Source organism: Maylandia zebra, linkage group LG13 (assembly GCF_041146795.1).
Source record: "Maylandia zebra isolate NMK-2024a linkage group LG13, Mzebra_GT3a, whole genome shotgun sequence".
Taxonomy (NCBI): domain Eukaryota; kingdom Metazoa; phylum Chordata; class Actinopteri; order Cichliformes; family Cichlidae; genus Maylandia; species Maylandia zebra.
Window position 1 is genome coordinate 11,752,092 of NC_135179.1, and position 12,738 is coordinate 11,764,829.

The 12,738-nt window shown below is 38.6% G+C and overlaps 1 protein-coding gene across 2 annotated transcripts; it reads left to right on the plus strand.

Moving 5' to 3' along the window:
• Positions 1–1,050: 1,050 nt before the first annotated feature.
• Positions 1,051–11,032, plus strand: LOC101475550 (transmembrane protein 26). 2 transcript variants are annotated; one of them, XM_004551418.4, is made up of 6 exons: positions 1,051–1,342; positions 2,062–2,158; positions 2,418–2,501; positions 6,669–6,877; positions 7,034–7,113; positions 8,679–11,032. In XM_004551418.4, the coding sequence occupies exons 1-6, from the start codon at positions 1,152–1,154 to the stop codon at positions 8,969–8,971; spliced, it is 954 nt and encodes a 317-aa protein (XP_004551475.1). In that variant the 5' UTR covers positions 1,051–1,151; the 3' UTR covers positions 8,972–11,032. The 2 variants fall into 2 exon arrangements, with proteins under 2 accessions (XP_004551475.1, XP_076747651.1); XM_076891536.1 differs by having other exon boundaries at positions 2,095–2,158.
• The last annotated feature ends 1,706 nt before the right edge of the window (positions 11,033–12,738 follow it).

Consider the following 12,738-nt stretch of genomic DNA (forward strand, 5'->3'; position numbering starts at 1 on the left):
AATCACCTCTTTATAAAAAAAAGATGGTATCCCAGTAATTACAGGCAGATTTCATGGTGCTGAATATTGCAGTATGTGCACTCTGTAGCTCGGGACAACTTGGAGATGAATGAATGAAGACAAAAATATCTTCCTGTATATTTAAGATTGAGAGCAAATGTTTATGCAATGCAGAAGTTGTGTAATTGTAAAGATACTATTACTGTGTGTAGAACAAACTTGCACAATTCTGTAAATAAACTGTATCTGCATTTGGACATGGGTAATTTTTTCCTGTATATATACAGTGGACCTTTCATACATTAACTGAAGGGTATAAAACAGTTAATAAATATAAAATAGTTGCTAAAACTCTCGATCGTGGCTCAAGAGTTGGCAGTTCGTCTTGTAATCGGAAGGTTGCCGGTTCGAGCCCCAGCTCGGACAGTCTCGGTCGTTGTGTCCTTGGGGAAGACACTTCACCTACTGGTGTTGGCCATAGGGGCCGATGGCGCGATATGGCAGCCTCGCTTCTGTCAGTCTGCCCCAGGGCAGCTGTGGCTACAACTGTAGCTTGCCTTCACCAGTGTGTGAATGTGAGAGTGAATAAATAGTGGAATTGTAAAGTGCTTTGAGGGTCTCGAAAAGCGCTATATAAATGCAATCCATTATTATTATTAAAATAGTTTTCAACCAGTAAAGGTCATATTTGCCTGTTTGTTGTTCTGCTTCAGCTTTGGGACTTAATTTATAGTTTCCAGGAATTAAAACAGCTCAGGATGTCCTTGTCGTGGTATTCCTGTTAAAGAAAGGCATGCTGTGATGCTGCCTCCCCCATACCCTTAAAGAATTTCTAATCAGTCCAAGATGTCATGAATTAATCACGAAAAAACAGAAAGACCTTCTTGCGTCAGCTTGCATTGTATTTAACTGGAGCTACATTTATTCCGACTTTCCCTTCTATTGGTGTATCTGATCCCGTCTAAGGGTCGGGGGGGGGGGGGGGAAATGGACCTTGACTCTATAAGGCGGAGCTTAAACTTTTGTGACTTTGGCGAAAAACGATTTTCCCCCCACTTCACTGCTGGAGTCACAGTTTCGTTTGTATCCGTGCAGTTAGGAATAACGGGACCGCTGCGGCGTCCAGTGCCAAATTGCAGGCAACCGGCGACATGGGTCTGATTAAATTTATAAGTGCGATCATTACTAGAGCGCTTTTTATCCTGATTGCTCTCATCGGTGTGTGGAGAGTGACTCGGGTGAAGGAACATGACTTTTACTGGTTGCTAACTTTCCTCTTTTTGCCGCTTGTTCTGGAAATGATAATAACCCTGAGGAGGAGGAAAGGAAAGGATTACAAATGGTGAGATGTGAAGCATGAATGTAAGAGTGTGGAAATGTGCTGTAAGGCTGTAATTATATTATCCTTCAGTATGCATTATGTTACTTAACGACTGGAGTTTGCACAGCTACTTGGCATAGATGTACAGTATATGACTAAAACTAAGCGCTTACCATTTCCCCCAAAAGCTTTATCCCTTCCCCCATCTCCCCCGAGCATCCTATATCCTGCCTGTCCCTCTGCTGCTATTGTTAAGCTGTCCTAAGACATTAAGTTGGGGTGGTACCCCTTAACTCATATCGCAGATCGCAGTCTCCCCTGTCTTCCTGCATGCTTGAAATACATTGTGTTGTTCTATTTTTCTGACGTGATATTGCATTTCATTCAACAACTTATTGAAGTGCTATATTGTGTAAGACTGTGCATTTAATGAAGCATCCACCAATCACTGAGGAGGTTAATGGATGCCTCAGAATATCTGTTGTTTTAAAAATCATGTTGCGTGGTAGTATTTTGAGGAAGTAAACTAGAAGCAAAGTGATAATAAAATACTTAATATTGTGGCAGTAACTAATAATTATTTCAAACTGCCAAATCTCCAAAAGAACACAATGAAAAGCATCTGTTGTAATCTTATTTATCTTTAAGGGGTATCAGTTCTGTATATGGTTTTTTTTTTTCTTTTTTACTAATTATAAATAAATAAATAAAAAGTCTGAATGATTCTGGTCATCTTGCAGGTTTTCCCCACCCATCTTTCTGTTTCTCATTAGTATCATTCCCTCCATGTGGCTCCTGGAGCTCCATCACCAGCAGAATAAGAACAGCGAACCTCAGGTACTCCATGCCAGAAAGATAAATTATATAACTTGCTTAAAATAATCTCCTGTTTCTCAAACATGTAATTTAACAACAGATGTTGGTGAGTGGGAAGTTTGCAGGCTTCCAGCTCTGTAAAATAACCGTTCATTATACATTCATTTACGGATTCCATCAGATATCCCATTTGCTTTTAGGTTTATACAGGCTTACCTACAAGAGAATAATAAGTAGCCTGTGAAATTAAGTCTGTAAAATCTTCTTTCATCTGTTTCAGTGTCAAAAGCTTGATTCTTTGGATCTGTACAACCTCATTCAAAACAAGACCTCCAGAAACCTCACGATCACGGATTCCCTGAAGGTAAGAGTGATGGAAAGAAGAAGAAAAAAAGAAGAAAACTGATTTTATACCATTTGGCACTCATAGTCAAATATATCATGTTGAATAGTGTTGTGAAACTAACAGAGCGTTTCCGAATGAACTAACTAAAGGCAGACAAAATTCTCAGGAAAGTTGCTTAGACAAGTCTCTTGGTGTTTACTTCCACTGGTTCTATCTGTTTTGTATTGTTCCCTTTTACTGCTCACAGCTGTATGCCTGCCATGTCAGCACTTTAAAGCTGCCACATAATCATTCATGAGAAAGTCACTGCTCCCAGCCAGGAAACAGTCAAATGCTCACCATAAAAAACCACAGCTTGGGCTTCAGGTGTTTGCTCGTGAGGCTGAAGTTTTACCTCATACAGAGCTTGCTTCTTGATGATAAGCTAACTGCCTGCTGGCTGTTTCTCTTTGATAAAGCCAAAAAGAAAAACACAAAAATGTTTAGCAAACCATATAATATAAAAAAAATCTGTCAAGTCTCTTTTAAAATTCGAGATTCAGGGTGATTTAATGAAATAGTTCTTGGAAACTCTTTACACAGAAGTGTGGATTTAATGTAATACTGAAACTTTAAGTTCACAATGTATATCCCAGAATAACCTCGTCATCAGACACACTGTCTGCAATGCATAAACTTTAACCTTTCCCCCAGTAATTATTGTTTAAATAATTATTATTATATGCGTATGTGCATATAAATTATTATTAATTATTTATATGCACACACAGGGTTAGGAAAATATATATAAATATATATGTAAAGCATATTCTCTTTCTATTAACTTCTATTAACTTCTATTAAATTGTATATTGAAATACCAGCGTCCATGTCTTTTCTCAATTTAGTTGTGGACAGTGCTGCCAGGCTCTTCAAGGGCAAAGAATACGAGACGTGGTTATCAGGAACTGAAATCTGACTGTGTAATACGGGATCCCTGAAGAGACTTAACTGGAAAGCTTCGTACAGACTGATTCCGATATGTTTAGAAAGATTTCAACATCAGAAGACTGGCAGTCTAGTTTTGGCATTAGAGACTGAACAATATAGAAAGTAACCACTAATAGGAAAAACAGAAGTTCTGAAGGCTTGCAGTCAGTGATGATCATTTTATTTGTTGTTTTGACAGTTTCAACTGTTTTTTCTTAGTGTTAAATTTTCCGATATTATGACATTTTGGTTCAAAGGAACTCAGGTTTTCACGTTGACAGCAGAATTTCAGTCACATAGTTTGCTTTACTTATGCTTCTGCAGCACTGCATTTAATTTTATCTGAGGATGGAGAGTATTTGATAACTAGAGAAGTTATGAATAGCTGAGAGACGTGATCAAAGAAAAAGAACAATCTTCAATTGTGTTTTATTATAAGAACGCTTTGAGTAATTCAACAAGAAAGGAATAGATGAGATTTGAGATGAATATCACCAGCATACAGTACAAATCCTTCAGGTAAACAATAAGTTGAAGGATAAAGGATCCAACAATCAACCTCTCAGGAACCTCACTGTTCACAGGTCACAGTCAAATAAGTATAAGCAATAAGAGCATTTATAAGTCTTTCTTTCAAAAGTCTTTTTATTAGACAAAGGTTCCAATACAATGTATACAATAACACAAAATGCTTCAGAATATTCAAAAGTTTCAATCCCTTAACCCTTAAAACAACAAATAATTGGAAGCCTGCTGCCCAACTAAACAAAAAAACAAACCAAAAAACAAACAAACAAACAAAATTTTTTTCAAATCCATACAAGACTTTATATCTTTTAGCCATTGTGTGTGTGAGGGGGAAGAAGAGTCTTTCCACTTCAGCAGTATAGCTCGCCTGGCCAACAATAATGAAAAGTTTAATGTACTGAGTCTGGAGTTGGACAGATTCAGATTCTGGACCGCACCAAACATAGCACAGAGTGGCTCTGGTTCAATTTGATGCTGCAGGACTTCAGACATGGTATGGAAAACAGATTTCCAAAAGGTGGACAAAGAAGGGCAGGACCAGTACATATGAAACAATGTACCAGGAGCACCCCCACACCTTATACAGGCTGGGTCCACCCCTGGACCAATGCCCCCGATGAACTATCTTAAATTGGATAAGTGTATGTCGAGCACACATTGATATATTGTGAACCTGGCCAAGGATAGAGTCCCACAGTTCATCCGTAATATGAAGAGCATTTATAAGTCAATACCAAACACTCAGTCTATCAGTTGGCTGGGTCCATCACTATCAAAATGACTGTCAAGAGTAGCATTTCAGTCATTTCTAAATGGGTGTGCTTTGCGTCAGATGATGTAAGAATAAACCTCTGATAATGGAAGCAATATTTAATTCAGGAGGTCATTAAAATAAGAGGATTGAAACTTCCTGTGCAGTCAAACTGTTTTGAAAGCTTTTCACGTTGATGGTTTTCTTACAAATGGAAATAAGTAATGAGGAGAGTGTGTTGAGAAGATGGGAGAAGTACTTTGAGGAACTCACAGATTAATTAAAAGAGAATGAGGGGAGGACAAATGGAGAACAGGCAGAGGGGAACTGTGAAGACGATGAAGCGGGGCTGCTGGCCGAGATTACCTGTGGGGGTATGAAGATGTCCAGGAGAGACAGCAATGATCAGATTGTTTAACACAATTTTGGAGCGTGAGAGGATGCCTGAGTTTAAATACCTGTGGTTACCCATCCAAAGTAACAGACAGTGCACAAGAGTGGTGAAGAAGAGAGTGCAGGCAGTCTCAGAGTGATTTGTGATAGAAGAACAGCAGCAGGAGTGAAAGGCAAGGTTTGCAAGATGATGGTGAGACATGCTATTATGTCTGGTTTGGAGAGAAAGACGAGAGGCGGGACGTTGAATATTTGCAGATTTTCATTGGGTACGTTGGGTTTGAAGACAAAGTTGAGAAGCTGAGGCGGTTTGTTCATGTGCAGAGGATGCTAAGGCAGGAGGAAAGCGGAAGATCATAGAGAAGATTCATGTGTGTAGTGAAGGAGGACATGGAGAGGGTTGGTGTGACAGGGTGAGATGGAGTAAACGTCATACAGCTGAAACGAAGACTTAGTGGAAAAAATAACTCTGTTTTACGTAGTTAGCATACAAACACTACATTTCAGGACACCTGTCAAACAGTGAGGCCACAATGTAGCTGCAAAGACTATTTTAAATTGTATGACTTTTAAAACTTGCAAAAGTAGCCTGCATCTACATAACTATCAGAATAATCTCCAGTGGTCACATTGCTTTTACAGCCACAGCAATTAAGAACACTGAATAAAACTGCAGTTGTAAAACATTACAAATGAAACAGACTAAATTTTCTACACTGATTGGAAACACATGAGCCCCAATACTACAGTGACCAATAACAGTAAGAGGAGTGGTTTAAACCAGACTATATAAACAATTACTAGACCACAACCACCACACCCATTTCTCCCAGGAGATGAAAGAAAAAACACGTTTTTTAAAAATGGCTGCAGTTAGTTGCAGCGTGTCACTTATAAAAACTGTACAATGTTGTGTGGGATGATAAAATCACTGAAGGATAATTCTGGCAATGTTCTTCATTTTTCTTACTGTCAACAAATCCCATTGAAATATGATAACATACAATGATATCATGTGAATGCCAAGTTTGGCTGTGTTGACAAAGTATAATGTAGTGTGTTCCCCTGACACTAAACTACCACTGTCATCCAAATCTAATATTAACACGTAAAAGATAATTTAGTCACGTCTTGTGGTAAGTGATGTATTAAATTCTGTTTTAGTGTGGTTTGCAACTGTGTCAGTTACTCTTACAGTCACTGAGCACTTTATTAGGAACACCAATTTAATTGAACCGAGGTCAGTTTTTACTGTCAGTTGCAGAAAAGACAGTTCTGATGCTAGTTATTATCAAGGTAAGAGTGGGTGTTGGGTGAAACCCGATACTTATAACTCGGTCAGTCCATCAGAATTGTCTTTTGACCAATTTTCTTTGGTCATAAAGGATAGGATTCCCACCCCACTATCCTCCTCTGTCATGAACTCTCTCTTCGAAGGTTCATGTTGACATCTGTTCTAATAGGGCTAATTTCTGCATTCTTACGGGTATACAAGTGAGTTTAAACCAACTTTAAATATCTGTTAATGTCTTTTCTTTTTCCAGGATATTGGCAATTTTTTCTCTGCTGTTTGTGCGAATGACTGGATCCTGGCTCTCCATCAGATCCTGCTCATCCTGCTCATTGTGGGGAAGTGGCTCCTGCCCTTGGGAGGCGGGGTCACAAGAGATGAGTTGTCTCAACTTCTTCTAATCTTTGTTGGCACTGCAGCAGACATCCTGGAATTTACTAGTGAGACACTATCAGATATCAAGTGGGTGACTAATCATGTTCCATCTCCATGTGCATTTATTTTAATTTCACACAGAGCCATGTACATGTGTTGATAATATATCAATGCAATAACTGAAATAAGCAGTGAAACTCTTTCTTCACTCTTCACCGTGTTTTTTTGTTTTGTTTTTTACAGAGATAACAATGATATGCTGGTCTATGTCATCTTAGGTGTATGGACCTGGAGTATGTTGCAATTTCCACTTCATCTAGCAGGTCAGTGCGTGTTAGTGTATCAAAATGTAACTTTAGTGCTTATTAAGGGCCTACACCATAAAGACACTAATTCCCTAGTAATTCAACATGTTTATAATTTTGCCAAACATCCCATCAACTGCTGGGAGTAAACGGTGATGTAGATAAGTTCTCCCTAGTGCCATCACTTCCCGAGTATCAAAACCAAAGGGCATTGCCACCGACATGGAAATGCTGCTTCCTTCAGACCTATACTTAAAAAAAACTGCTACATGAAGTAGTCAGAACTGGGAATTTGTGCAAATAATTAGAGATAAATTGACAAAGCTTCAAGTTCTCATTTTACCTGAGAAGAGGAATCTCTTATTAGGCCGCTGTGTTCTTGAAATTGCCAAACCCTAATAATGATCTCAATTCTCCATAACCCCATCTCATAATTTATAAGTAACCCTAATGATGCAGTTATATGCATCTTTACCATCGCAGTGCATTTAGAGCACTTAGTACTCTGTGTTTGCACACAGAGAGCCATGTTCACTTTGTCTGGATCTCTTTTAAACACACAAAGAATTGATAGACAAATGCAACATATTCATATAATGCAGAGTTGACTTTGGAAACAGCCACTGAGAAAAAAAAGATCAATTTAGAAGCTATTCTGGAGTTTCTGACACATCTTACAATCTTTAAGATAGGGTATATGGTCAAGCATTATAATACATTTTTGAAAGGTTAAGGTTCTTGAAAAATGTTTGATGATTAAAGGCGTGAACCTCATCAACCCTCTTCAAAGAAATTAGACAACAACCACTGAATATATTAAAGATTAAAGGGTTTAAAAGCTTGACTTTCCAATTACACTAGCATGGTTTCCCCATCCCCCTATAACACAGGAAAACCACCAAAGACTGTTTATAGTTTGACTTGACTTATTCAAATATTTGGCTAGCTCTACATATTTGATCTGATAGATTTTTATACCAGCTACCCCTCCTGACAGAACTCCCAGGGAATTTGTGTGTCCTACTGTCCTCAAATCAGGAACCCTCAGCTTTCTATGTGACTATGTAAACCATTACACTCCAACAAACACATTAACTGGGTAACATAGGAGTCCTGTGCATATGTGAAGAGTTTTCACTTCTATGATAGGTTAGACTTTTTTGAGGTTTAAACAGCTAAACAATAAATGGATAGCCTTTGTTTTAGTTTTTAGCCATTTAAAGGCTAAAAATGATGCTTTAACTGTAGGTCTTAGTGATGCCCCTCCTCTTATCTACTGATCTACTTAAAGAAGTAAGCTGTTCTAACTGTTTCTCCCTCCCCTTTATCCAGCTTTCTTCTAATTGGCTAACTTTCTTATGGGTGGGAAGATGTAAGTTCAAGGGAAAAGCATAATAGGTATCCTTTATGTGTGACTATTCCAGCATTTCTTTAGAGAAGAAAGATTTACCTCTTGAAAAACAATAGCAGGGAAGGTTGCTCTAAATAGCAAGTGTGGCGTCTGTCAGACTACATCAAGCTACCTGAATGAAACCTTCATTTCACTCCCAATCTGTTGCTTTTTCTCTCCTTATCTGACATAGTGGTGAACTCCACACCTGGCAGAGAGGCTGATCAGGGTGCACAGGAGTCTCTCTTGACTAAGCACAGCACTGACATATGGAACATCATTCAGGCGCTGTTTATCCAGGACGGCCCTTTTCTGTGTGTCAGGCTCACTGTGATGGCCTGCTTCAAAGTCTTCCACCAGATGCTTGTCTTTTTTGCCATCAAGAACTTCCTAGTGGTTGCACTGAACTTGTACAGGTTTGTTGTTATATGTCAGGACTTCAGAACCTCCAGTGACAATGATGCCGGGGGCACCGCCATCCCATGACTTTGATGCATAAACAACAAGTGTAAACGGAGGTCTGGGAGGATTTTACACCAAACTTTTTAAAGATTTTTCAGTTAAAAAGAAAACTACACCTGGAGCAGGAAAATAAAAAGAATTTAATGCTCTCTGCTTTCTTCACACACTTCTACTGTGTGAAATACAGAATTCAGAAAACTCGGATATGCTGAGCAGCTAAGTTCAGAGACTCAACTGCTTAGCATCCAGTTCAGCCTATGAAAATCTCTGTCAACTCATTCATGTAGTACTTATATCCGGTTATGAATACATGATCTAAATGTTAGTTTCAACTATGCACGGTATAAACTGGTTTGTTTGTTTGTTTGTTTGTTTGTTTGTTTGTTTGTTTGTTTGTTTGTTTGTTTGTTTGTTTGTTTGAATGAATGACTTACGTGACCAACAGCACCAGGGACACAGCAAAACAAGGAAACAGAGCAGAACAGGAAAAAGGTGTGGCGGTCACAATAATAAATATCTCCATATAAGAAAATAGTGCAAATCTACAACACTAAGCCTGTCAACACTCCACAATGCCTTAAAGTAGCTCCAGTGCCTCTGCTTATCAGTGCAGCATAAAATAACTGAAGTCCCAGACTTTCAGGTAAGACTTTTGTGCTTAATGGCTGAGGGGACATGAGGTCACCAAGAACAGGAAGAGAAAAATAGATGAGAGCAATGGCTCAGAGGCTAGGAGGTGTTGACAAAAAGCTCGACAGCATTTTTCCTGTCTTAACGCAGACAGGATGTTCCGGCTGACTAAAACAAACCCTGATCCAGCAGCTGGCTGTTAAAGAAAAGAACTTTAGCAGCGTGGATAATTATTCCACACCTTGATTGATGGTTAGTTGTACCTCTTGGATGGTGATGCTTAAAAAGTAATTCATGCCCCCCCCCCCTTCTTTTTTAACAAGTATCAGAAATGTAAAATAATCCCTGAAGTGGGTGAATTATCTTATCGTTCGTGCAATATTGTTAAAGTAAGTAAAAGTAAGTAAGTAAAATTTATTTATATAGCGCTTTTCACAGATAAAAATCACAAAGTGCTTTACAACACAGAAAATGGGAATATAAAACAATATAACAGTAAATAAAACAATGTAAAACAATAAAACTATAAAAACAGCATAAGAAGAAATTAATCAAATGCTTTTCTAAATAAAAATGTCTTCAGCTGTTTCTTAAAACAATCAATGGAGTCCGTGCAGCGAAGAGACAGTGGGAGAGAATTCCACAACCGTGGTGCCACAGTCTGAAAGGCCCGATCACCACGAGTTTTAAAACGAGTGCGTGGTACCACCAACAGTCTCTGATCTAATGACCTTAAAGCCCGAGAAGATGTATGTGATTTCAGCAGGTCAGATAAATATTGAGGAGCCTGACCATGCAGGGCCCTAAAGGTTAGAACTAAAATTTTAAACTGAAACCTAAAATTTACAGGCAACCAGTGAAGGGAGGCCAAGACTGGAGTGATATGCGATCTTCTCTTGGTGCCTGTTAAGAGACGTGCTGCAGCATTCTGCACAGTCTGAAGACGATTTAAGGCTGATTTGTTAAAACAAGTAAAAAGGCCATTACAATAGTCTAAACGAGAAGAAATAAAAGCATGAATAATCATCTCAAGTTCAAGCTTTGATACCATTAGTCTGAGTTTAGAAATATTCCGTAAATGATAAAAACAGTTTCGGACTAGCTGCTTAGAATGCTGCTCGAGCGACATCGAGCTGTCAAATAAGACACCGAGATTTCTAAGGCTTGATTTTACGTAAGGGTCTAAGAAGCTGATAAAGAGACCAAACACACCGTTAAACTTTACTCAGGTAAGGAGCTCTGTTTGCGTTGTATTTAAGACCTTTAAACTTCTCCTCAGGCTTTAAGATGCCAGCAATTTTTGTTTTCAAATTATTCGTATTGGTTTGGTGATGCTATTTTGACTGCATTATTTTCCTAGATTACTGCAAGAAATAGCATCTTATCCTGTCAAGGTCTTATTTTTTTCTGTAATTCTGTTTTTTTAAATAAACATCATTAAATGATGTAGCTCTGCCTCCCGTTACTTTACTGAACAAGCATTTGTTTCAGAATTAAACTGATCATTTACAGCAGAATTCGTGGACTGACCTGTTTCACTTCACAGATATAAATTCAAACCTCTGAGCATGCATTTCATCTTAATTCTGATACAAAGTATAAATTATAAGGTTCAGCCGTCACTTGACTTCTGCACAGCCTCACCTTAAAGTAAAAGCTGAATCACTTTAAGGAAAAAGTGATTCCTATTTATTTTGAGTAAAGCGATCATTTTTTACAGTAACTCGATTCTGCAACCTGTCTGCTGTCTCCCCTTTGTGGACAATTAGTGTATTAACACTTTGATGCCATCTGTGGGCAGATTTTGACATGTTGTATAATCATAGTCAGTTTTATTTGAGCTTAGAGCTCTCTGTGAAATCACTGTGGCTGCTGTCAAACTGTTACTGGAGTTCGTTTGTTTTTAATAGAGTAGCCACAGACTGCCACAATAATCCAAAAAATCCAAAATAAAAGTTTTGCATCTCAAAGCTGTGTGTTGAGGTGTAGTGTTTGCATACCCTGAGTAAAATAGAGTTAGTTTAACAGCAAGTGAACTCGCTTTGGAAGAAACATCTGTTCAGAAGACAAAAAGCATTATTTGTCAACCAAAGCATGTTCTCTTAAGAGAAGTTATGTTGTTGCCCTCAGGTTGGTGCTGTCCTGCACCTGTGGGAAAAACAAACTGCTACTCAAAATCTTTCATATCGTCTTCTAATAAGCTGCTGAATGTTGAGTAGTTTTTCTTATTCCATCTTCAATCTATGTTTAGGTTCTACCCAGAGACTTTAAAACTGTACCTACGTGTAGTTTGTTTATTTATTCCAAATTTTATATGGTTATTATGATGGTGGACTGTCAAACTGAATTGCCCATTGTGGCATAAAAGTTTTCTGAATATGCGCGTCGCCTTCTGAGCTAAGTCTTCATTTCATGAGCATGAAGATTACAGTGAAAGAAACTGAACATGGCTGTGTAATATCAGTCACCAGTTTGACTTTGCCTGTTATTTGGATAAACATGCAGGTATTCAAAGGGCTGACAGAGAGACAAAGATAACTGTGGAAAACCTCCGTAAGAGTTGCTATCTGTGCACATTAGCTAGAGCATTTCTTGTTCTTTGTTATCATTTGATAATGTTTTCATCATAATCAAAGTGACACCGGACTCAAGAGAAAGCACAGCAGCTTTAAAGTTTACAGAATTCTGAAGAGTTTTGAAACAGGTGAGTACACAGGGAAGTGAACTCTTTACAGGGAAATGGGGATTTCTCTCAAAGAGAAGAGGACACGTAAGAGCTGACTAAGGTGAGGATCGCAGATACAGTTTCAAATTGTTTACTTCTGTGTTTCTTCTTAGCAGGTTGCACTGGCCAAACAAGTAGGCTGAAAAAATCAAGAGAGGGAACAGAAGAGAGTGGTGGAAAGCGGGCAGGAAATTAACTTGTAAGCATATTTCTCTTGACAGGTAACGTCCCACTTGAAAGTGCAGGTAAGCTGAGTTTGGAGGAATGCACCAAAATCTTTCCAGCAATCTTAACACCATGCAATACCAAGGAGCCAATGATCTTGCAGAGTGTGGACACTCAAACTGGAGTCACCTCAGGGTGGGCAATTCCACCTGAGAAGGGGGAGGCAGAAGTGAGAGAGAGAAAAAGAGAGAAGAAGAAAAACAGCCTTGGC

Coding starts and splice junctions, on each gene's coding strand:
- LOC101475550 (XM_004551418.4), top strand. CDS start 1,152: ATGGGTCTGATTAAATTTATAAGTGCGATCATTACTAGAGCGCTTTTT. Junction 2,502..6,668: donor CGATCACGGATTCCCTGAAG/GTAAGAGTGATG, acceptor TTCTTTTTCCAG/GATATTGGCAATTTTTTCTC. Junction 6,878..7,033: donor GAGACACTATCAGATATCAA/GTGGGTGACTAA, acceptor TGTTTTTTACAG/AGATAACAATGATATGCTGG.